This window comes from Colossoma macropomum, unplaced genomic scaffold, assembly GCF_904425465.1.
Source record: "Colossoma macropomum unplaced genomic scaffold, Colossoma_macropomum, whole genome shotgun sequence".
NCBI lineage: Eukaryota > Metazoa > Chordata > Actinopteri > Characiformes > Serrasalmidae > Colossoma > Colossoma macropomum.
Window position 1 is genome coordinate 29,322,500 of NW_023494799.1, and position 24,861 is coordinate 29,347,360.

Consider the following 24,861-nt stretch of genomic DNA (forward strand, 5'->3'; position numbering starts at 1 on the left):
TAAAATAACACATTTTCAGTGACTTCACACTGTTCACCCCCTACACATTTATATTACACATGTGGTGTTGGGCTGAACCCGCAGGGAGTAAAAGTGTGGAGGTGCTGTGACCCTTCACTCTGTTCTCCTCCTACATGGCCTGCTGTTAGTGTGTGTGTCAGTGTGTGTGTGTGTTTGTATATGTGTGTGAGTGTGGACAACATGGGCAGGCTGCTGACTGGCTACAGCTGCTATAGGAGAACCTTATACTGGCCACTTGTGATATTTTAAACATCTGGTATTTTTACCTAAATGGTTCTGGCTGTATTAATAAAAAAAAACAGTAATGCATTGGGTCAACCAGACAACTGACTAACAAACACGTCAACACCACACAAGGGTTAAGTGTGTTTTAACTACACTGTTAGAAATAAAGGTTCAGTGCAACTTCATTTTTTTGTTCCTGAAGGTACAAACAATGTAAATGTTCCCTCAAAGGTACAACAGTGGTTTTAAGGTCCAGCTGTGAACCTTAAATAAGTTTTTCCAGGTGAAAAGTACTTATTTGTACATTTTCATAACCTAACATTTTAAAACAGAACAATAAAATAAAAAGGCTGGAGACGAGACGGAGTGTGCGGAGTCAGTACAGCTTAGAAAATATAATTTCAATGAATTATGGTTCTGTTATGTTCCCTGACTAAAGGTACTGAGATGTACCCTTTAGGGTCCCACCCCAGTGACAAGAGGGGCTTACTGCCCCAGTGACAGTTTATTACCTTTTTTAATGAGACTGTAGGATCTTCAAACTTTTGCAAATGACGGTCTAGCTACCTATGTCGCATACATCAGTCAGACCACAGTAATATTTGTTATATATAAAATGATTGCTTGGGTTAAATATCTATATATTGCAATGAAGTTTTGCATGAAAAAGGAAAATGCTACCACTGACCCATAGAAATGAGGTTGTAAATAAGGTGGCGTTACACTGAGAAGCTATCACTGCAGTAGCTAAAGAGTACCTAATGAAGTGACCTAGACTGGATGACATCAAGGCGGATTAGCTCGGCAGGAAGGACCACCGTGGTTATTATAACAATGATGTACCTATTAATTCAAAGTTTTGAATAATGATTTCCTTTTTCAAAGCAACACTCGAGCGTTTGGTACTGTACACGCTTGTTAATTGTAAGTACAATGTTCACACGCTAAACATGTTCCTTTATTTAGGCCACAAATTCATAATTTTGGCCACAAGATTCTCCGGCTTAGTACAGATTTTATTTCTGTATGCCTCCTCCTTTTCATACTGTTTTACTCCTCGCCATATTTTGTTCTCTCTCTCTTACTCACATGCACTCACTCACGCACACAGATGGCTATTCTGAAGCACACCTTGCAGCGTTGGCTGTGACTGTAATGCAAGGGCCATTAGAGGAGCTCTTTCACAGCACAGAAAGAAACCCCATACGTATTCAGCCAACACACACACACACACACACACACACACACACACACTGGGAATCAGAATCTCTTTTGTTCGCCAGTACGTTTCGTGCTCTGGAATTTGGCATATTTGGTGCTGCTCACGACAGAATATTTGGGGAGCTCAGAGAGATTTACATATTTCAGTATGAAATGTGCACTGAAAAAAGTGCTGCATGAAATTTTCCTGATTCAGATGTGTCAGTCATTTCCACATGGACAAAATATATTACAGAATTTAGTCTTTAGATGTGCAGAAATCAGAGACCACCTTCACTTGTTTAATTTCTAGTCAAAGCAGCTATTGAATTATTCATTTTTCAGTGTCAGAAAAGATAACAGTATGCAGATACCTGAACTAAATATAATATTACACAAGCGTGTCCACTCTTTATCTTTATTGCAGCTTCCATTCTTCTCATTTTTTCTTTTCTTTTTTTGTGTTTTCTGCTGCTCATGATGCACATAATCCCAATTACAACCCAGATTCAAAAAAAGTTGGGATGCTGTGCAAAATTTAAATGAAAACAGAATGAAATGTTGTGCAAATAATTGAAACCCTATATTTAAATGACAAAAAGTACAAAGACAACATATCAAATGTTGAATTCTTTATTCTTTAACAATTCTTTATTGTTTTTTGAAAAACAGCAACACCTGGTGGAATATCTCACAACTAATTAGGTTAATTGGCAGCAAGTCAGTAACATGATTGGGTATAAAAAAGGCAGAGTCTTTCAGAAGTAAAGATTAGGAGGGGTTCACCACTCTGAAAGACTGCACAGGCAAGTAGTGCAACTATTCAAGAATAACATTTCTGAACATAAAATTGCAAAGAACTTGGGAATTTCATCATCTACAGTACATTATATCATCAAAAAATTAAATGCAAGGGACAAGGCTGAAAGATCAATATTGGCCTGCCATGTACTTTGGGCCCTCAGGCTGCACCGAACTGAAAACAGATACGATTCTGTCGTGGATATCACTGCATGGGCTCAGGAACACTTCTGAAAACCACTGTCTGTAAACCCAGTTTGTTGCTGCATGCACAAATGCAAGTTAAACTCAATGCAAAGAAGAAACCACTTATAAACAAGATCCAGAAAAACTGCTGCCTTCTCTGGGCCTTAGCTTGTTTAGGATGGAGGTAAAATGGAAAAGTGCCCTGTGGTCCAACAAATCAAAATTAGAAATTCTTTTTGGTAATTATGGACGGCACGTCCTTCGGGCTAAAAAGGAGAGGGACCATCCAGTTTGTTATCAGCACACAGTCCAAAAGCCAGCATTCGTGAAGATTTGGAGGTCCATTAGAGCACACGACACAGGTGACATCTGTGAAGGCACTATTAATGCTGAACAATATATACAGGTTTCAGACGACATATGCTGCCATCCAGATGACGTCTTTTTCAGTGAAGGCCTTGATTATTTCAGCAAGACAATGACAAACCACATTCTGCATGTATTAGAACAGCATGGCTCTAGTAAAGAGTCAGGGCGCTAAACTGGCCTGCCTGCTGTCCAGACCTGCCACCCATTGAAAACATTTAGCTCATTATGAAATGAAAAATATGACAAAGGAGACCCTGAACTGTTGAGCAGCTGAAATCCTATATCAAACAAGAATAGGAAACGTTTCACTTCAGAAACTGCAGCAGTTGGTCTCCTCAGTTCCCAAACGCTTACAGAGTGTTGTTAAGAAAAGAGGTGATGAAACACAGTGGTAAACATGCCCCTGTCCCAACTTTTTTGGAACGTGTTGTTGGCATCAAATTCAAATAGGAAATTATTTTTCAAAAACCAGTAAAATTTGTTTCAACATTTAATATGTCTTTATCTTTGTACTATTTTCAATTGAATATGAGGTTTAAATGATTTGCACATCTTTGCATTTTGTTTCTATATACATTTTGCACAGCGTCCCAACTTTTTTTCAAACAAGGTGGTACAAATTTAGACTTTAAACTGTCCAGAAAATCTTACCTTAAGCCTTGTGTCACTGTGAAGGAAACATAGTGGTGAAGATGAATGAAGGTTGAATTTAAGGGAATTTCTGCACTCTTAAAACACTGTCACTTGGGGGGGTACCCTCAAGGGTTCGTCTTCAGTACCTTCAGCTAGGGAACATAATTGTACCATATTCCATTGCAAGTCTTTTTTCTTTTTCTTTATTATTCATGTTAGTATTAAAAAGGATTAATGCTTTTTTCTGGGAAATAGTTTACCTTTTAAAACTCATTTAAGGTATGCAACTGAACCTTAAGGACATTGTTGTTTGTACTTTGGGGCACTAAAATATACCTGTGCAGTACTCTTCTTTTCTGAAAGTGTAGTGTGTGTGTGTGTGTGTGTGTGTGTGTGTATTGGAAGAGTTTAGAGTGGATAAAAATTTGACCTGGATTTCTCGTGTAGGCTACAGTAGTGCTGAAGGAGCAGGTCAATAGATGCTGTACCTCCAGTCTTTGCTTTAGAGGGTGTGCTAACTGTACCGTGCTCTCTAAAGGGACGTGTTTGGAGCCAGTGGCATCTGGTTGGGAGGGGTCAGTGCTGATATTCCACATGTGCTTCTTTTTTTCTGCTGGGCTGGTGCACGTCTTCACTGGAGGCTGCAGTCCATAATAGCAGACAGCGTGCTGTAGAACCGACCATGATGGGAGACGATCACATGGTCAGTGGAGGGTATATGGAAGCATATTAGGACAGGTTGAAGGATGGTCACGTCCCTACAGACTGTGCAGGAGTCATGCAAGAACTTGTTATACTGACTACTAACCGCGTGTCGCCGACCCCTGGTATAGGCAGTTGCCTATTCAGCCTATAGCTGGCGTTGGCCCTGCTACTGTACATAGTTTTGTAATGAATGACATTTACAAAGGGAATGAATTTTTGAAATGTTTGGCTCGTCGCTCTGTGCTTTAGTCACATTTTGTCATTGCAATTATGAGTATTTATGGGTATTCAATGTTCGCTAGCGTGTGTCGTTTGTAATGTACTACAGTGCACTGTGGGACCCCTGTATGTTAGCGGTATACAACTACAAAGAGTCCAAACAAGTGCACTATGTAGTGAATAAGGCATTTAGAACAGGCATCTCTCTATTTTGTCTGTTCAGTCAGATTCAGTCCAGTCCAACATTAGTTTTATAGCATGACTTCATGCATTACTTTTAATGAAATTGACGACCAGCTGATCTCTCTCTCCCCTCTCTCTCTCCTCCCCTTAATACTCTTCTCTTTATTCTTTATTACTCTGTATGAACGTGGCGCATTTCTAAAGGGATAATACAGTCTAATCTCTGTCACTGCTACGGTGTCTACTGCCCAATTACAGCTCTGCCAGAAAAGCCTCTCAGTAACTGATCCAGCACAAAGAACACAGCGACCTAAAGAAATGTTTGCATACCAGACGGTGCTGCGGATGAAGGATGTGATGATGTGTATGTACTTGGTCAATAAGGCTAATGGTGGTAAAACTGGGACTACAGGCAAGGTCAAGATCAAACAATCGCCCAGTCTGTCCGCCCACTGATGTACACATACACGCATTCATGCACATATGCTCCAAAAATAACATAGAACTGCTGTTGAGTGATGTGCTGAAAGGTCAGAGCTTCTTCACAGTTTGACTTTGAAACTTTCAATCCTTCTGCTTCTTAAATTAAATAAGCTAACATTACATTAACGTAACATTGTGTCTATAGGCGTATGAGATTGTGTGTGCTAATTTGACATGGATGATCAGAGACATGCCCATTAGCAGTGTTTCCCCTGGATTATTTTGGAGGCCTACAAAGCTACTAGTGCGGGGCCAGAGTAGTATTACACATATACACACACATACACACACCAAGTTTTATTTTCTCTATACATTTATTTATAGTCAGTTCGTTTATATCAGACAAATTCATGTGACTGAATGCTTCATAGTTCACAAAGCCAAAAAAATGAACATATTTCTATGTAAAGTTGTAAGAATAGTGTTAATAGCTCTTTTAACCTTTGGATTCACTCCACGAGTTTTAAAGTCATAACAGATTATAAAAAGACTGGGCATCTCACTGGCGACTGGTTTTTGCACATTTTTTTGTGCGACTGAAATATTGGGGATCACACACTAAACGATTAGGGATCACACACAACTCGACTTTTAAGCTGTTGCTGAAACAGACGGAACTAGAAGACGTTACTAGAAGACGCAAATAAACAAACGTGGCGCAGCTGCTGCTGTTTTCTCTGCTGTTTGCACTGACGCAGTAAAGAAGCAGCAGGTAAACATGTTTAAGTGAGGTCAGTGGTCAGTGGTATTTTTTAGAGTTTTAAATGTACATAAACTTGATTGTGCTCAGGCCTTAAACGCAGCTCATTAAAAAGCTTCGCTCCACACATGACTTTTCGCCATTTTTCTTTGTTTACTTGCTGTATTTTCTTCTTTTGTGCTCTCAGTCTTCATTGGCTGTTGGAGGAATCCATTCAGAATGAGTCGCTGACCAGTTTACACTAGATCACGCTCCGAGTTGGGTCAAAAACCGGGTCAAACCTGTCAAAACTGATCTGAAACGCGTTGATTGTTGAGGTGATTGTTTATGTCTGCAAACATCCAGAAGGAGGAGCTCTCATTGGTTTAATTGCTAACAAGACCTCTCTGGTGGAAATGTGTAATTGCACGCAATGTGTGGAAGAACATTTTCTAAAGTTGGTTGTGTTTTGGACCTCTTACCCGAGCAGATGAGTCTGAAGAGTGTGTGCTCGTTGAAAGAGTATTCAAAGAGAACTTAGTCAAGGCTACTAACTCATTCGTCACAGCAGCAGTGATGCTAGCATCAATGGCGGCAAAATGTTTAGAGAAATGAGTACCAGTTCACTCTTTTTATCAATCTTGTGAGGAATTTAAGATTTGCAAATATGTTACGGCGTATTATAAAGTTTTTCAGAGGTATCCCGGGCATAATTACACTTGTGAGGCTATGAAGGACAAACTGGGTGAACCAGTTTGCTACAGTGCCACCCTGAGGCAGACCAGCGCTGCTTTTCAAGTTAATTAAGAACGTCAAAGAAAGAAGCTCGACACTTTGCGATTTGTGAGTGAAGCAACTAAACAGTGACCTGAATTTGCATTTAAGCATCTGTTTTTCACTAACGGACCGCATAACATCATAAGTCTATTCTCAGGGACCCCCTAGAATTTTGATTTTGAGACAGGCAAGGGGGTCCAGTGAGTTAATTAGGACTCCCTGTATTTTGCATCTTAATATTAATTTATAAAGATGTATGATGGTCTGAAAAGCTCACTAAAAACAAACCTGACACCTCTGTCTTTTTATTATTTCAGGCTTTACAGGGTGATAAGCCGCACACGTGCAGCAGATTTTAGCCTGTTTTTTCTGCTGACTTAGTAACGCCACGTATTTCAGTTTTAACAAAACGGTCTTACATAGTGCAGCTTTAACAACTGAACAGCTTGTGTGGAAAAATAAGGATTACATTTCAAAAATCAGTGTTTATAATCTTGTTATGGTATCATTTGGCATTGAGCACTTGGTACTGGTGTCAAAGCCAAAATATATGAAATCGGGACAAACATACATAGAAAATTACTTGAATGTGAACCTGTCCTTTTCCTGTTTTTGCTATGAAATATAGGCTCTCTCTCACTGTCTCCTTCTCTCTATCTCTCTCTCTTTCTCTCTCTCTATCTCTCTCACTCTCTCTCTCTCTCTCTCTCTCTGTATCTATCTATCTCTCTGAATGTGTGAGTATGACAGGGACTCTGAGGACAGGAGAGAGAGAGAGAGAGAGAGAGGGAGAGATAGAGAAGAGGTGAAGCAAGAGAAAGGATGAAAGGAAAATAATGGCTGTGTGGGAAGATGGTTAGAGCGAGAGAGCACCTAGAGGGAGGAGAGAAAGAGGAGCGTGTGTGTTTGTGTGTGTGTATGTGTGCTCGCGCGCGGTTATCTCTTTTTCTCTGAGTGAGTACATAATTAGTAAACAGTGTTGTGTGTGTGTGTGTGTGTGTGTGTGTGTGTGTTCTGGCAGTAGACTGAATCTGTTCAGACTCTTCAAGCCCAGAGTACACTCCCCACTCTCATACAGCCGAGAAAAATAGATGAATGAATAGCATTCAGCACACACACACACACACACACACACACACACACACACACACACACACACGCACACACACACACACTAACAACAACGGCAGCTGAACGAGTGCAAGAGATGAAAACAGAGAGATGTAGTCAAAAGTGCACATGAAAAACGACATCCACCAACACAGCTGAGCTTAATAGCTTCCTCTCTCTCTCTCTCTCTCTCTCTCTCTCTCTCTCTCTCTCCTTTTCTCTCTTCATTTCAACAATCTCTTTGTCTAAATCCCTTGTTCAAATACACTTTTTTTGAACAATACACTCTTGGCTAAACTAGAGCCTGATCAGCTCACTGCTTTACAGCTATATCAGGCCTAATATAAGCCTTCAGTCATTACATCAGTGAAATAATTAGTGGGTCTAAAGGTGTTTTTCCCACTGCACAAAGTGTCGAAGCCTTTGACACCTGAAAACTGAAAATATGCCTTTGGGTCATTCTACAGAAATGTCCCCTTTTTTGTCTATCCATAGGAGTCACTGCTGTTACTGATCGTCATTGATGTTACACATAAGAAAGATAGCACCAGTGACATTTTTAATGAAAAATTCATTTTACAAAACGGCTGCTACAGAGCATCAAACCACATGTTGTCAATCATGGAATATCCACTAAAATATGTAATTTATTCCATTTGTGTTCTATTTTTTCACAGTTACCCAAGAATAAAGTAGGTCACACCAGTGACTTCAACTAAAAGCTTTGTATAAAATCATGAGCGAAATGAGGAAATTTCTGATAACTGAAAAGACACAGTGGATTCACCATGTGCTTTTCTTCATAGACTCTCAGAAAATATGTAAAAGGAAGTCAAGTGATATCATCAGTGTGATTTTTATTTGAAAATAAGAGATTTTTTTGTTACGCAGTAACACCAGTGACACGACTCCTGGGGACCACAACTTTCATTATATATTTTAGAATATTTATTTGCCATTTGTTTTCTTTGTTATTTAAATTGTTTATTTCATAGTCATGTATAGATTACCGCAGTTAAAATTGCAGAAAAACATGTTTTTTACCTCAAAATATGGCCTCACCCTTTACACGTGACTGTGAGGACGAGCCCTACTGTGGTGCTTGGAATTCTGTATAATTGATTTAAAAGCCAGTATTGCTGAATTGAGGCTCAAAAAGGTGTAACTATTCAAATAGCTTATTATTTTATTTTAAAATATAAATAAATTGTAACCCTAACAGGTATAATATATCTAAGTGCTAGGAACACAAAAATGGACGTTTCCATAGAATGACTCCTTTTCTGTTAACCAGTGGTCGGTACTGAAGAATCCAGTTTAATGGTGTCTGGTATCAGCTCAATATTGGTACCAACAGGACCTAATGGCACTTGGGGGCATTTTGATCTGTCTTTGCTAACACTGGCAGCTAAACCAACGACAATTCAGCAAGTTCTTTACTGTTCCAGGTAAAGATAAAAAGCATTATCACATCCCCAGTAAGTGCAGTAGAATGTAAACTGGAATGTTATGTCGATGTGTTCATTGCTGTTACTCTGTAAAGAGTGTGCTAAGGTAACATAGCTAGTTAGGAAACTAACACGAGTGCTTTTAGCTTTTATGCTAGCCTCCACAAAACAAAGGTATTTTTCTCATATTTTTACACTCAACTGAGAAAAAATAGAAGCTTTTTTAGACTCTTTACATGACTATGTGTGATTAGGAACATTCCTGTGAGTTTGTGAGCACAGAACATCATTTCATGTCTGCCAATAAGCTGAGGTAACTACTAGTTAGCAACAAAGCTAATTAGCCAAATTAGACTCTTCAGAGTGGCATAAAATGTCCAAAAGGACAATTAAATTGTTAATGTCTTTTAAGTAGGTGGAAAATAAGCTAGAACTAGAACCGTACGTTCCTTTGGGTCAGTTCTTGTTTTTGAACGTTCATTGGAAAAATGCCTTAAGTGGAAGTGGAAGAATAGTGTGGTGCTCTGTTAGGAAAAGGTACATGAATTGTTCACAGTGTTGCCATTGGCCTCACTTAAACACTTTACTTCAGTACAATACTTACATCAAGACAATGTCATGTAGTTCATAAAGCATCTCATATCATCTCATTGCTTTATGAAAGTTTTTTACTGCTTATGCTTGCATTATGAGGTCCCTGAGTAGGTTACCCTTTACTTTCAGGTTGCTTGTCATAGAATAACTTAGGTCATTTTGCAATTTCTGACAAAAGGCTGTTCATAAATACTGAACTATTAAAGTTATAATAAATGACTCAGTGTTTATACATGTATTATGAAGTCCGTATGTATGTGACCTTCAAACAAAGTGTTTCTCTTTAGTTTAAGGCCCCTTAATGTACAATACAATGTCACTTACTTCATGAAACATCAGGACCACTGTTGACCAGATATTTTTTGTAGTGGTGGACCAGCCTCAGGACAGCTGTGACACCGCACTGTGACATGGTAGTTAGTGTGTGTGGTGCTGGTACGAGTGTGCCAGGCTCTTCAGTGTTGTAGGGGTTTTTACACCCATCAATGTCATTGCTAGGTTGAGAGTGGTGCGCTGGCCAAAAATGTCCAGCCGAGCGCAGCTCTCTGGTCAGAAACTGAACACCGATGAAGAACATGAATAAGTCTTACTTACTGCAAAGTGATTCAGTTTAACTTGCGTCTGATATTTCAACCTGCAAACTGCTAATGTGAACTTTAAAAACAAATTACTGTTGTGAATGAACTGCTCTGTCGCACACTTATATGGTCATGGTCAGAACAAAACTTTGTATCGCTAAAAAGTGACTTGACTGGAGAAGGAAGAAACACTCTTAGCATTCAGTGAACATTAATGCAACAAGACTCTGTCATTTTGGACCATTTCTATTGGCTGATTCATCATGAAATTTTGACACAGTGTAACCAGCTGCTGGCATATTTAAACATTATTATTATATTTAAACATTATATTAACAATATGCTATACTACATCTACTTCACCACAGGTACTTTCACTTCACTGACTGTGTTTGTCATATTTTTGTTTACGTTTTCCATGTAAAACATGTTTACTGTGAGTATTATGTGCTAACAAAGTCTAGAAAAAGACATGCAATTAAAAATCTGATTGCACTTTTCACCAAGGATGCAGCACTTTCGGATGTCTTTCACAGTCAAACTGGCCGATGGTTGATATTTTGGCCAACGCTTGTTAGCCTGTTTTTTTTTTTTTTTACCTGAAGCTCACACTGTATGTGGTAGAAGAGCACATGAAGCAAACTTGCACGTTTCCAGTACTTTCTAATAGCCGTACTTGTAATATGAACAACATTATTTGCTCTTTAATTAGCTAGTCTGGCATTTTAATGCTTAAATTTGAAATCAGTTCCTTATTTAAGTGTCATTATTCAGATAAAGTGCTACACTGAAAGTAAGAGGCCACTCTGTATTTAGCACAGTGAGTCATGTGTAATTATTACGCTACGACATTTTGGTATATGTGTAGCAGCGTTCAGACATAGCGAGAGTGCACTTACCTGCTTCTCGTTATTTGTGTCATAACTGCAACACAGATCTACCAAAATAAAAAACAATAACTTGGCTAATTGCAGATTCTGTGTTTTGAGCAAAAATCAGAGGATTCTGATCTTGGATGAATACGAGCATCCCTGCTTTATTCACATGACAGTAAAGAACTTTGAATCGTGCATCAGCTGATAGGCCTGGGGTGGGGGGGTGTAGAGGGGTTGAGAAGGTTTGCGGTTTTGATCCAGTGGATGATGAGTGTATGTATGAATATTGATCCCAAAATTTCCATATCAGGCTTCACCTCAATATGCACCATAAAATTCCTGTGCTGGTGAATGTAAATATAATGGATGTACTTTTCTAATGTAACCATTACCTGTGTGTGTGTGTGTGTGTGTGTGTGTGTGTGTGTGTGTGTGTGTGTGTTTCTCTGACAGGCGGAGATCGTGAAGCGGCTCAGCGCTATCTGTGCTCAGATCATCCCTTTCCTCTCTCAGGAGGTATGCTGACATTGACTGACGACTTGTCTCTCACTTTTCTCTCTCTCTCACTCTCTCTCTCTCTCACACACACACACACACACACACACATTCAGTGAAACTGTTTCATCATCCTCGCTAAAGACTCAAACACTCAAATTTCCTCTCACATTTCCATCCATCCGATCACACGTCTCCAGCTGAATCAGAGCTGTGAGTGTCAGCTAAATCTCAGACATTTGTTTGACATCACAAAATTTCAAAAGCAGCTACTGTTTCAGAGTAAAGTGATGTCATTTAACTGAGCAGTGTAGCTAAAACAAACACAGACTGTGGTCTTCACTGACTGTGACTCAAACCCAGTCACTTTAGAAAATAATGTAGTAATAAAAAATGTAGTTGTAGCTGTTTCTAGAATTGGTAGAATTTTTGTATTTTTGGACACAAAAAGATTTGTTTATTAATGTTATTTCTAAATTTGCAGAATTTTAGAATTGGTAGAAATTTTGGTAGGATGTTTTTTTTTATTTCTAGAATTCTAAAAGAATTTTTGTGGTTCTAAAATTTATAGAAATATGTGAAATATGGTAGAAATTCTAGAATTTTAGAATTCTAGAATTTGTAGAATTCTTCCCCATCACAGCTGTTTATGGCTCCAGCTTCATAATGCCTAGTTTGTGTGACAGTAATTTGTGACAGTAGTTGATGTAACAGTAGTTTATGTGACAGTAGTTTACATAACAGTAGTTTGTGTGATAGTAGTTTGCGTGACAGTAGTTTACGTAACAGTAGTTTGTGTGACAGTAGTTTACATAACAGTAGTTTGCGTAACAGTAGCTTGTGTGACAGTAGTTTGCACAACAGTAGTTTACGTGACAGTAGTTTGTGACATTAGTTAATGTAACAGTAGTTTGCATAACAGTAGTTTGTGTGACAGTAGTTTGTGACAGTTAATGTAACAGTAGTTTGTGTTACAGTAGTTTACATAACAGTAATTTGTGTAACAGTTTGTGTTACAGTAATTTGTGTGACAGTAGTTTACATAACTAGTTTATGTGGCATTAGATTGTGTAACTGCTTTTTTGTAACGCAAGTTTACGCAAATGAGCTACTTCTTTAGAAGAGTCGTTTCTCAGACGAGTGCTGTTTACTCAGACTGTCCCTGAAGCACTTCAAGTTGCTTGTATTTTTGTATCCTTTTCTGCCCTGATGTTTTTATATGATACACCACTTCTACCAACCCTGTTGCTTCACCCACTTAAACAGCCATGAAGGGCACTGGATGCATAAATGACTGAAGAAGAATTCAGTGGTTGAGTTCATGTCTTGGGAGCTCTTTTCTTTCCACACTGTGTCACAGAAACACAAGGCCACTAATTTTCATGTGAGTAAAGGAAAACAGAGTGTTAATTACACTACGTGCGTGCGTCAGGTGCATTTTCCACTCACTACTTCAAAGGTTGGGCTTGTTTAGCCTTCTCTTGCCTCTCCTTTGATGAGATTCCACAGTGATGTAAGAATATTAGCAGTACGAATTTATTACTGTCATATTTCTTTCTATTAAGAACCACAGAGAAACACACTAACAGTGCAGTCCTGATAAGAGTCTTTCAAAAACTCATTAGAAGTTGCTGAATTATTCACTTGTTTTCTTTTCCGTTCAGGCCTTCTGGAAACAAAACATTTGTTAAAGCCATTCCTCAGTTAGCTTTCTGTAATGTGTGTGGGTTGAATATGTTTATGACCACATTTTACTCTTAAATTTGTTACACAATGAATTACTTTCTTTGTCGCTATTCACTTATTGTTCAGAGCAAAGAAATTATAACAGTCGATTTATAGAAATAGGTTGTATTTGTATAGCACTTTTTACGATGTTGCCCCAAAGCAGCTTTACAGGAGTGTAGGTAAAAGTCCCTTATGAGCAGCTAAGGGCAACTGTGGCAGGAAAAACTCCCTAAAAGCAAGAGGAAGAAGAAACACTGAGAGAAACTACAAAAGATAAAATGTGAGAGAAAAGACAAAACATGAATCCATGTACGGCTGTGTGAAACTAAACATGAATTCATGTACAGCTGCGTGAGACAAAATCTAAATCCATGTACAGCTACGTGAGACAAAACATAAATCCTTGTACAGCTACGTGAGACAAAGCGTAAATTGATGTACAGCTGCGTGAGACAAAACATAAATCCATGTACAGCTACGCGAGACAAAACATAAATCCATGTACAGCTACGCGAGACAAAACATAAATCCATGTACAGCTACGTGAGACAAAACATAAATCCATGTACAGCTACGCGAGACAAAACATAAATCCATGTACAGCTACGCGAGACAAAACATAAATCCATGTACAGCTACGCGAGACAAAACATAAATCCATGTACAGCTACGTGAGACAAAACATAAATCCATATACAGCTGCGTGAGACAAAACATGAACCCATGTACAGCTACATGAGACAAAACAAATCCATGTACAGCTGTGTGAGACAAAACCTAAATCCATGTACGTGAGACACAACAAGAACCTACGTACAGCTGCGTGAGACAAAACCGTATTCCATGTACACCCACGTGAGACCAAACATGAACCCACGTACAGCTGTGTAAGATGTAACCTGATTCACTGAGTAAATGCTCTCTGATAAAGTAGGCTGCTATGGTCACTACTGTGAGCTTGGATTCACTGACAGGAAAGGTCAGGATGATGTGTACTCAGTCTATGTTTACAGTGAACGCATATGTGTGTGTGTGTGTGTGTGTGTGTGTGTGCATGCAGGTGTTTTGAATGTGTGTGTGTGGAAGCAGGGTGCAAATATGTGCCTCCCCCCTTCCTCTGTTTGCCTTTGTGTTTGACTGTTTGTTTTATGGTTTGCATCACAGTTGTTTGTTATGTGTGTGGTTGAGGTCATTGTTTGTGGTATGTGTGTGAGCGTAAGCGCGTGTGCCTGTGCGCGTTTCTTTACTCGTCACCTGTGTTGCTGTTTCCCGTCGTCTTGTGTATATTTGTGTTCTCTTCGTTCTTTGTTTACAGTCTCTAACTCCGTATGCGTGTGTGTTTAGCACCAGCAGCAGGTGGTGCAGGCTGTGGAGCGGGCTAAACAGGTCACCATGGCGGAGCTGAATGCCATCATTGGGGTGAGTGACCTCTGACCTTCTCATGCAGTTGTGCAGTTTGTTGCCCCTGGTCACATGACATATTTTGTTGATTTTCTAAGTGAAAATAAGTTACACATCTTCTACAAAGAACACGCTACTACACATTTTAATACACAATTACTGGTTGTCTGCTTAATTGAACATATTAGGAACAAATAGTAAATGGCCTATGCAAAAGTTATGGCACATTATATATATATATATATATATATATAAATCCTATCTCCAAAATGAGAACTTCACAGGAGAAGGAAAAACGTACTCTGCTTTTAATGTAAGTCAATGAAACCAGACTTTCAAATATTTTTGGGTCATTTCTGTTGGTCTGTCCATCACAAAATGTACACTCAATATAAAAAAAAAACCTTAAAAACATCAAAAATGGAGATCTGAGGTTTTGTTTAGACAGCAGCAATATATGTATAGTTTCTGTTATATATATATATATATATATATATATATATATGTATATATACACAGAATATAAGTAGCAATAGTGCACTAACATTTGCAGCAGATGCCATGTTTAAGATTTTTCTATAGAGGATGTGTTACCTAATTTTCACTTAAAAAATCAACAAAACATGTTGTATGACCAAGGCGCCCAAACTTTTGCATAAGCGTGTATACACTCATTGGTTGGAACGTGCAGACACTATTGCTCAATGATTAAAAATTGGAAAACTGTGTTCACTCTGTATAAGTGATGTCATTTTCATGTGAACACACTTTAGGATCACATTTCAACAAATAACAGACATACTGTTTGTCATGGTTAATCACACAAGATCATTGATTATTTCACATTCAACGGTCCTAATTGTAATATATTTTCAGTATATATTTCCTATTGTATGGGTGGAATCAGTATGTACTTCCATTATGAGCACATGTAAGGGATTCTGGGTAGTTTTCAACTGTGATCCACACATAAGATCAGAAACACATAAACACATTTCACAGTAGATAATAGCATTCATCTCTCTCTCTCTCTCTCTCTCTCTCTCTCTCGCTCCCTCTCTCTGTACTGTTATTGTACTGTGGGAGCTCTAACAATGGGGCTTAAGTGGAGTAATATGATCAGAAGTGAGAAAAGCGGTGTGCTGGAGAGAGAGTCTCAATAACACACACACACACTGAACACACTGAACAGAACAACACAGGCAGTCATTTAACCCACAGCAGAACAGCCTCGCTTTATCTGCTTTATCTGTTTTTCTTTTTTTCTTTCCTCATTGCCTCTTTTGTCTCTGCTGTCTATCTATCTATCTATCTATCTATCTATCTAACTATCTATCTATCTATCCTTCCCTCTCCGTCTCACATGTCTCTTTCTTTCTTTCTGTCTGTTTCTCTCTGTCTCTCATTCTGTTTCTCTCTTTCTGTTTGTCTCTCTCTTTCTGTTTGTCTCTCTCTCCCTCTCTCATCCTCTCTCTTCTGTCTCTTTCTCTGCCCTCTCTCTCTCGCTGTTTTTCTCTGTCTGTCCATCTGTCTCTCTCTCTCACTCTGTCTCTCTCACTCTGTATCTCACTCTGTTCCTCTCCTTTCTCTGTGTCTCTGTCTCTTGCTGTCTGTCTCTCTTTCTGCTTCTGTCTCTGTGTGTGCCCCTGTCTCTCTCTCTCTCTCTCTCTCTCTCTCTCTCTCTCTCTCAGCAGCAGCAGCTCCAGCATCTGTCCCACCACACTGCGGGTATTCCTCTGACCCCCCACCCGTCCGGACTGGCCCTGGGGGGTGGCTCAGGCCTGCTAGCCCTCACCGGAGCACTCGGAGTGTCCGCTCACCTGACCGGCAAAGATGAGCGCAATCACCTGGACGCAGAGCACCTCCGAGGTGTGTTTGTGGTGCGGGAGGGGAGGCGAGAGGGGCACTCTCTCTGTCCACTTTATTACTGCTGTTGGACTCCAGAGGCCATGCAGTATTTTAAGATATTGTCACAATTCACAATACGTAACACAGAATTTGGACTTATTAAGGGTGTGAAACAGTTGGAACAGACAAAATGCACCAGCTAAACAGCAGAGCCACATTTTACAAAGATGCTCTCAAGACTACAGTGATGTTTTTTGTTCAGTGTTTTGCTGCGCCAGTTAAGGTGGACCAGTTATGCGGTCTTTAGCCCATGTTAATTTTTTTAGGAGCAAAGCACCACATTGAACTAGCTTTTAACTCACTCGCTCAGATTTAGCAGACAGAAAATTCTCCACAAAGGGCCACCATTTGATGTCTAATGATATCAGAATATCTTTTGATGCTTTATTGGATCAGTGCTTTGCATTTGTGTCCTTGTTAATGAAACATGCAATGAAGCATTGAACTAATTACTGAAGCCATACTCAAACCCAGGCTGAATCCCAAATGGCTCTGTACTCCCTTAATAGTGTGCCAGCTATGAAAGTTTAGAAATTCTAGCCTCTACAGCCAAATAGTGCATCATTTATCAAGTACGGATGTGGCTGAGTTCCAAATTTCTATTTCTTAAGTGTATTTTGCACTGTTGGGGTGCAGGATCCAGTTTTTAAATTCCAACGTAGTGCACTATGTAGGGAGCAGGGAGCTATTTGAGATTCAGCCCCAGAGTGAGAAGAGGGGCTCAGCTGAATTCGTGCTAAATAAGACTCAGGAAGGTAATCTGGTGACCAAAAAGTACTTATACAGCAGTAGTTTTTGCGTTAAATAGCGCTTTATTATCATACGTTCATTGTAATACAACAAAAGTTAAAGAATTCATGAAATGACCACAATATACAGCGATGGGGGATCGAACATTCTCCTCATTCAGCAGTTGCTTGGCAATGATACCAGACTCTAAAGGAACTACATTTCTTGGCAGAATACTTGTTTATGTCGATTATTATTAATACTAACTTAAATTATTTTCTGAAAAGTTGTGTATTTTATCATATACATTGGCTGCCATTTTCTAAAAGCAATAAGCCACTTGAGGCTGTACGTTAATGCGATTTTATCAGGGGAAGGGTGTTCTTAGGCACGATGCAAAGTGGTTTTTACTGGATAAACACAGCCTCTCGTGGCTTATTGCTTTAATAGACCACTTTTCAAGCTGTTACTGTTCAGTAACAGCAATATAAGTTCAGAGTATTCATTAAAATTATAGCAATACCTTATATCAAAGGAAAAATTTTATAAATGTAATTAAACATAATCGTGACATAATTTATATCCAATTTATAACCATATCGTAAAGTTTTATCTCCCACCCATAGTAAGATACCCATAGTGCCTTTGAGTGAGATTTGCGTATGAAAGACCGAAGGACAAAAAGCAGTTTTTGTTTTTCTTAAATGCTTAAACTCAGTTCATTAAATACAAAAGAGTTCACATTTAGTAACCCAGTAAAGTTAAACATACCAAAAATATATTAATATTGATAAACTATGTTAAATATGTTTCTCCTTCTCAAGGCTGCAGAATCGGGGCATAACACCACATTGCGATTATATTGCTACGTACTGTGATTGCGATGTGCCTCACATCCTTTGATAGGACATCATTAAAGATTAGCCCACATTATTCTGACTAAAACTGTTTCAAATTTGTTAGAGGGATCATCTGAATATTATAGCTTTCTGCAGTATCAACAGCGCAAATGCTGATATCACAGTAGTGTTTAACAGATCGTCACTGTGGAAAAAAACAGGTATATCCAAAAAGTAGGGCAAAAATGTTCTTTACTTTTAAAGCCAGTTAAAGTAGAGAGATTTTACTCCAAGCAATTTTGGAGCATTTTTAAGATTCATCAATTGCACAGGATGGCTTCAAATTAAATATCAGTGAGAGGTTCTCATGTTTTTGATTGCTACAAGAAACCTGAGGTTCTGCGGATGTCCGCAGCTGTCATAAGGCTCGTGTTCACTGTTCTGCAAATGTCAGAGGAAGCTGAGAAAAGCGAGTGAGAGATGTTCAATTGGGAGAGAGAGAGAGAGAGAGAGAGAGAGATGCAGTGTCTGGGTGCAGTAGTGTCACTCTGCTCTGCTCTGCTGTGTGTCCTGCTGGCTCTGTAGCCCGTGTGCAGGAGGGATGGGGAGTGGAGCTCAATACAATAGATGTATTTTTATAGCAGCCGGACGGCTTTTTCACCATGACCTTGGCTTGCTGTGGGGACTGTTGTTATTATTATCTAGACTGACGTCAATCCCCCTCTCTTCTCTCCTCTCTCTGTTTCTCTCTCTCTCTCTCTCTCTCTCTCTCTCGCTCTTTCACTCTCCTCTGTCTCTCCCTGACTCTTCTCTTTCCCTCTCTCTCCCTCTCTCTCCCTCTCTCTCTCTCTCTTTGCTCTCAGAGGGTGCGCCCAGCAGGGTGAGTTACAGACCTGTATGTATGTGTGTGTGTGTCCACCCCAGTGACTTTGATGAATGACTCCAAATATGGAGGGTTTAAAGAAAGGAATAGTCATATATGAGTCCATTCTTTCTTTTTACCTTCTCTGCAGCTCAGATTATTTGGCGCTTATTTTCAAACACAAACTGATTGACAAAAACAGCAAAATAGCAGAGTAGTAAAAAGACTCTCATTCCTTGTAAAACTCTTTATTAATACATTGAAGGGGAATTCCACCCATTTATCAAAATTCTAAGTGGTTAAGATGTAAGCATTGTCATTTAGAGTGGTTTGGTGTGAAAAGCTCAGAATTGTTCACAGTGGTGATGATAGGAACCAGATGTCCGAAGTATTGATGCCTCTGAAAGTTCCCTCTCAGAAAGTTATTACAGGAAATGGTAAGATATTGTATTGTGATGGGTTTGAGATGTAAATCGTATTTTTCGTGTCCGTTCATGGCCGTGAGTACATGCAGGGCATTGTAAGGCAAAATAGTCCCAAGAATTTTTTTTTTCAGATTTACTACTACTTTGTCATTATCAACATACATAAACAGCTCAGAGAATGCATGTAGGTTCACTGGTCATTTTGGATAGTGAGTAAATTGGCTACACTGAACTGCCAAGACGCTATCTCCTCCTAATATGCTGGACCAAATGGCCTCTGAAACCAAAACATTAGCAGTATATATGGAGTTTTGAGGTGGAGCCGTAGTGAATTGGACTTGTTTTTCCAGCGCATCTCACAGATGCGCAATCGGATTGAAATCTACACTCTCAGAAAAGGTACAGAACTGTACTGAGATGTACCAGAGGGTACATCTCAGTACCTTTAGTCAGGGATCATAATTGTACCATAATCCATTAAAATTGTAAAGTTGTATTGACTCCACACACCCCGTTTTGTCTCCAGGCTTTTTATTTTATTGCTCTGTTTTAAAACATTAGATTTTGGAAAAATACAAATACATACTTTTCAACTGGAAAAAACTTAATGAAAGTTCACAATCAGACCTTAAAAACTCTGTTGTACCTTTGAGGGAATAGAACAATGTTTGCACCCTGATGAAGGAAAGTGAATAGAATTTGGAGGCCGGGCCAACACCTTAAGGTCTTCGACATGTTCCTCACTCCATTCCTGAACAGTGTGTGCAGTGTGACAGGGCACATTAAAAGAGGCTGCTGCCAGCAGGTAATACCACTGCCATGAAGTGGTGTGCCTGATCCGCAACGATGTTTAGGTCGGCATGTGTCAAATTGACGTCCACATGAATGCCTGGATACAGGGTTTCCCAGCAGAACAATACCCAGAGCATCATACTCCCTCCACTGGCTCGTCATCTTCCCGTAGTGCATCCTGGGCCCATCACCCAGGTATACAGCACACCCGGCCATCCACATGATGTAAAAGAAAACAGTACTCATCAGACCAAGAGACCTTCTTCCATTGCTTCACTGTCCAGTTCCAACTCAAGTACATTGTAGATGCTTTTGACTGTATATGGGGCTTAGCATGAATGGACTGACCCGTCTACTCTGGTTCATCCCCCATTTGACTACAGTTGGTTGGTGCTCACCACTGCTGACCAGGAGCACCCCACAAACATCGCCATTTCGAGATGTTTTGACCCAGTCGTCTAGCCATAGTGATTTGGCTCTTGTCAGTTGCTCAGGTCTTCACGCCTGCCAGTTTCTCCCACATCCAACATGTCGACTACGAAAACCTGTCATAATATATCCCAGACCTCAACATGTGCTGTCGCTATGAGATAATCAACATTATTCACTTCATCTGTCAAAACATCACGTCATAATGTTTTGGCTCATCAGTGTATAACTAAAAAAAGTAATAGAATTCATTCTTGTACTCTGTTGTTGAGGGCGCTGGATTATCTAGATACGATGACGTTGTAGGGCCACTGTTTAGAAAATGAAAAATATTAGACTTTGAGAATAAAGTAATATTTTGAGATAAAAAGTTGTACTGTAAGATATTTTGCGCACAAAGGAGGGTAGCGACCTCCTCGTGTTAAAATGAGGGACGTTGAGGAGTTGGTAGAGTTATTGTTTGCATTGGTTTCACCAATAAAGAAATGCTCAGTCTCCCTGTCTCCTGGCACATCAGCACCAGATTATTATTATTATTATTAGTATAAGAAACGGCTAAAATGGCTGTGCAAACCGGACCGGATCTCCGGCAGGCTCGGTGTCTTTGTTGTCGCCAGTACAGCAACTGAGACCCCAACACGTTACGGCAGCCCCCATACAATTAGCCCACTTTATCCTCAAAATATCGCCTTGAGTTTATTCTTGTAACTTGACAACTTTATTATCAAAATATTACGACTTTATTATCAAAATATTACGACTTTATTTTAAAAAAAAGACAACTCTATTCTAGAAATATTACAACGTTATTATGGAAATATTACGACTTTATTCTCGAAGTCTATTATTTTTATAGTGGCCCTAAAACGCTGTCGTATGTAGACACTCTAATAGCTTTATAAAGTTTATTTTATGTAAACCCTATTCTCTAAATTCTGTTTATGATCAGCTCAGTTTTGTCCTATTGAAAGGACTGACTTTATCAGAAATAACAGTGTTCTTCCCTCACTAGCTTGTATTTCGGTGCTGTGAGTTCGGTTACTGCCAAGAATTTTCCTTTCAGTGCGGTGCTAATTAGTAGGGTTTTTTTAGAAGCGGAAAGCGTTTGTTCAATCAGAGTAACAATAAGAGGTGACTGAAGTCTGAAAGAGAAAGAGAGTGGGGGGGGGGACTATATAGAACAGAAGGAGAAGAGGGCAGTGTATTAAGTGTTGTCTGTGTTGACAGAACTAATGCACAGAACTAGCAGTTTCAAAAATAAAAAAGAGACTAATTGTTTTCTTGTTTTCTCATTTTTAGAATCTGGTTACCAAAAAAATGTTTTTCAAAAGATGGTAAAGTAGAGAAAGGAAGAGAGAGCATAGAGCTGCAGTTAGCTTTTGTTTGGTGATTTGATGCCATTGAATGAAGGTGCAAGAGAGAGCGCGAGAGAGAGAGAAACAAGGGAAGAAGAGCAAGAAGGAGAGAGAGGAGAGGAGAGTGTGCAAGAGAGAGGTACAGTGAGAGGGAGAGGGGAGTAAAAGAGAGCAGGGGAGAGAGGATAGAGAGAGAGAGAGAGAGAAGGGAAGGAGAGTGGGAGAGGAGGGGAGAACATGCGAGAGAGTGGGAGTGAGAGAAGTAGAGAGAGAGACTAAGGAGAGAGGAGAGCTAGAGAGAGAGAGGGAGAGAATAGAGAAGGGCAAGGGGGTGATAGAGAAAGAGGGAGAGAGAGAGAGGTGTGAGAAGAAGGATTGTTGAGACCCCTGGGCTTTTTTCCCTCATCTTAGTCCAACACACTTCCTGTTTGGCCCAGAAAGTGCACACAGTTGCAGAAAGTTCAGTGTTTGAAAGGGCAGATTTGCTGTCACACACACACACACACACACACACACACACACACACACACACACACACACACATACACACACAAACACACACACACACACGGTGGTGGAGGTCAGAATTATGATTTGGAGAAGACACTCTTAGGCTGGTTTTACATGGTGGGAATAAACGCAACTTGCTTGAAATGTATGTGAAACTAAATTGCACTGGCATTGCACGATGTAAAGCCTGCAGCTGCAACCATCTAAGCTCTTATTAGTTATGTGAAACAGCCAACCACAACATTCTATGTGATAATGCCAAACAATACAATTCCAGCTGGGGTTACACTGATTGTGGATCAATGGCGATGTCAGATAATGCTGATGTACCCATGAGTGCTAATGCTGATTCTGCTACATACATTAAAATGTAGAGACTGGGAGTACATCTACCGGAGTTGGCATTACAGAGAAACAGAACATTTATCTCTACAAGGTTACAAACACAGTAAAATGAATAAAATTCAGACATTTTAGTACAGTAGCCCAGCATCACACAAATAAAAAAATATTGTATCTCAAAGGTTTTTACCACCACCATTTTTCCTAATAAATAAACATTATTATAATACCAATGATACCACATTTACATGATTTTCTGGGGTCACATCACCTGACTTGATAAACTGAATCAGCCTACCAGCCTAACCATTACTCAAAAAAAAAAAAAACATTTTTTCTCAAAAAATGCACCATAAAGATCACTTGGGGTCTTCGTTATGGTGCAGTATCTGCACCACACCAAGTCTTTCTTTTCTTTTCTCTTCATTCTTTTTTCAATGAGTTGAATTGTTATTGAGTTGTTATTTTCCAAGTTGCCTAATTTTTCAACATGTTACAGTTTTAAATGTTTCAGAATTCAGATTAGTCTGACGTGTAATGTATTTATTGCATTGGTAATAGTAAAATAATGGATTTGGACACAAAAATGCTTGTATATGAGTGTGATGTCAGTATGTTTTGTGTGTGTTGTGTGGACACATGGTGTTGTCACAGGGTTTTCTGTATGTGGTTATGTATTAACTCCCTCTCTTTGTAGAGTAAATCGGTGTCATCAACAGACAGTCAGGCGGTGGAGGAGCGTCAGGGCCCGTCCGGTGTTTATCCCTCACAGAGCAGCAACGATGCCAAAAGGAGGCGCTGTGACGACAAAGACGGCCCGTCACATTACGTACGTCCGCCCCACACTGATGACCTCAATCTGACCCCTAATCATAACAGGCATCTCATTTCAGCATACCTTTGTCAGTTATTATAGATTTGAATTACATTAGTATTTAATACACATGAAATAATTAATAATGACTAGTCACATTCATCACACAGTCCCATCAGGCATTTTCTCCTCTTGGGCTTCCAGATGTGGACAGCTGTGGCTTTGCTGGGTTTCAAACTCACAATTTCCTGATGTTGGTGCACAACATGTGACCATGCTACTTACCAAAGTTAAAACAACAAATATTTTCTACAATTTATTAAACATTTAGGGGCATGAATGTGAGTAACTTTGGGTGCAACGGACTAAGGCCCTTGTGTCAAACACAAGGCCCGCAGGCCAGATCAGGCCCGCGACACAATCCTATCTGGCCTGCAAATACTTTAATTCTCTATTAATATTAGCTTGTTTCACAGTGCGCTGCACTACAGTCTCCAGCATGCACTGCAGCATAATGTGCACTCTGACTCTTGACAACAATCCATGAGACAGCTGTTACACCTCAATTCTACACAGTTCTATACAATTCTGCAGTTCCACACCAGTCATAGTACCAAACAACTAACTGCAGTTCAGCCAGTATAAACACTTTTTAAAATGATAATTAAAAATGAAATAAAACACGTGCTCTCTGGTCCACGGACTTGTTGAAATTTTAATATGGCCCTTTTAGTGGTTAAGTTATCCACCAGTTATCTAAGCTATCACTTCATCAGGAGATTGTGAGTTTGAACCCCAGCGATGCCGTAGCCATCCATAAGTGAGTATTCCAGAGGAAAAAATGTGTGATAAAGAGTGCCAACTAGTGGGAAAACTGAGTAAAAAAACACTTTCTGTATTATTTACCTAACTGACATGCAGAGCTAAACAAATTTTAGCTGTTTGATGAAGAGTTGGATGAACTCCAGTGTCATCAGGTTGAGTTAACCAAAGGAAAGGAGTGTAATCAGTTGCCTTGTAATTTTAAGTTGAACTGACTTTTTTTTAACAGTGCAGTAACTGAGTGTAGAGAGTTTTGACCAGTTCTGTCTTACTCAGAGTGAAGCATCTTGTGGGTTTATTTGAGCGTGCTCAGATAACTGCTGC

At 39.5% G+C, this 24,861-nt stretch overlaps 1 protein-coding gene across 3 annotated transcripts in view; it reads left to right on the forward strand.

Moving 5' to 3' along the window:
* The window catches only part of tle2b (TLE family member 2, transcriptional corepressor b), a 102,265-nt gene that overhangs the window by 54,929 nt on the left and 22,475 nt on the right, over nucleotides 1–24,861 (forward strand). For 2 of the 3 annotated variants that reach the window (XM_036586263.1, XM_036586264.1), the window contains exons 5-9: nucleotides 11,540–11,602; nucleotides 14,654–14,728; nucleotides 16,402–16,579; nucleotides 19,050–19,066; nucleotides 23,599–23,730. In XM_036586263.1, coding sequence (XP_036442156.1) covers nucleotides 11,540–11,602; nucleotides 14,654–14,728; nucleotides 16,402–16,579; nucleotides 19,050–19,066; nucleotides 23,599–23,730 — 465 coding nt within the window. The remainder of the gene's footprint in view (nucleotides 1–11,539; nucleotides 11,603–14,653; nucleotides 14,729–16,401; nucleotides 16,580–19,049; nucleotides 19,067–23,598; nucleotides 23,731–24,861) is intronic. The other variant, XM_036586265.1, reaches the window with a different exon arrangement.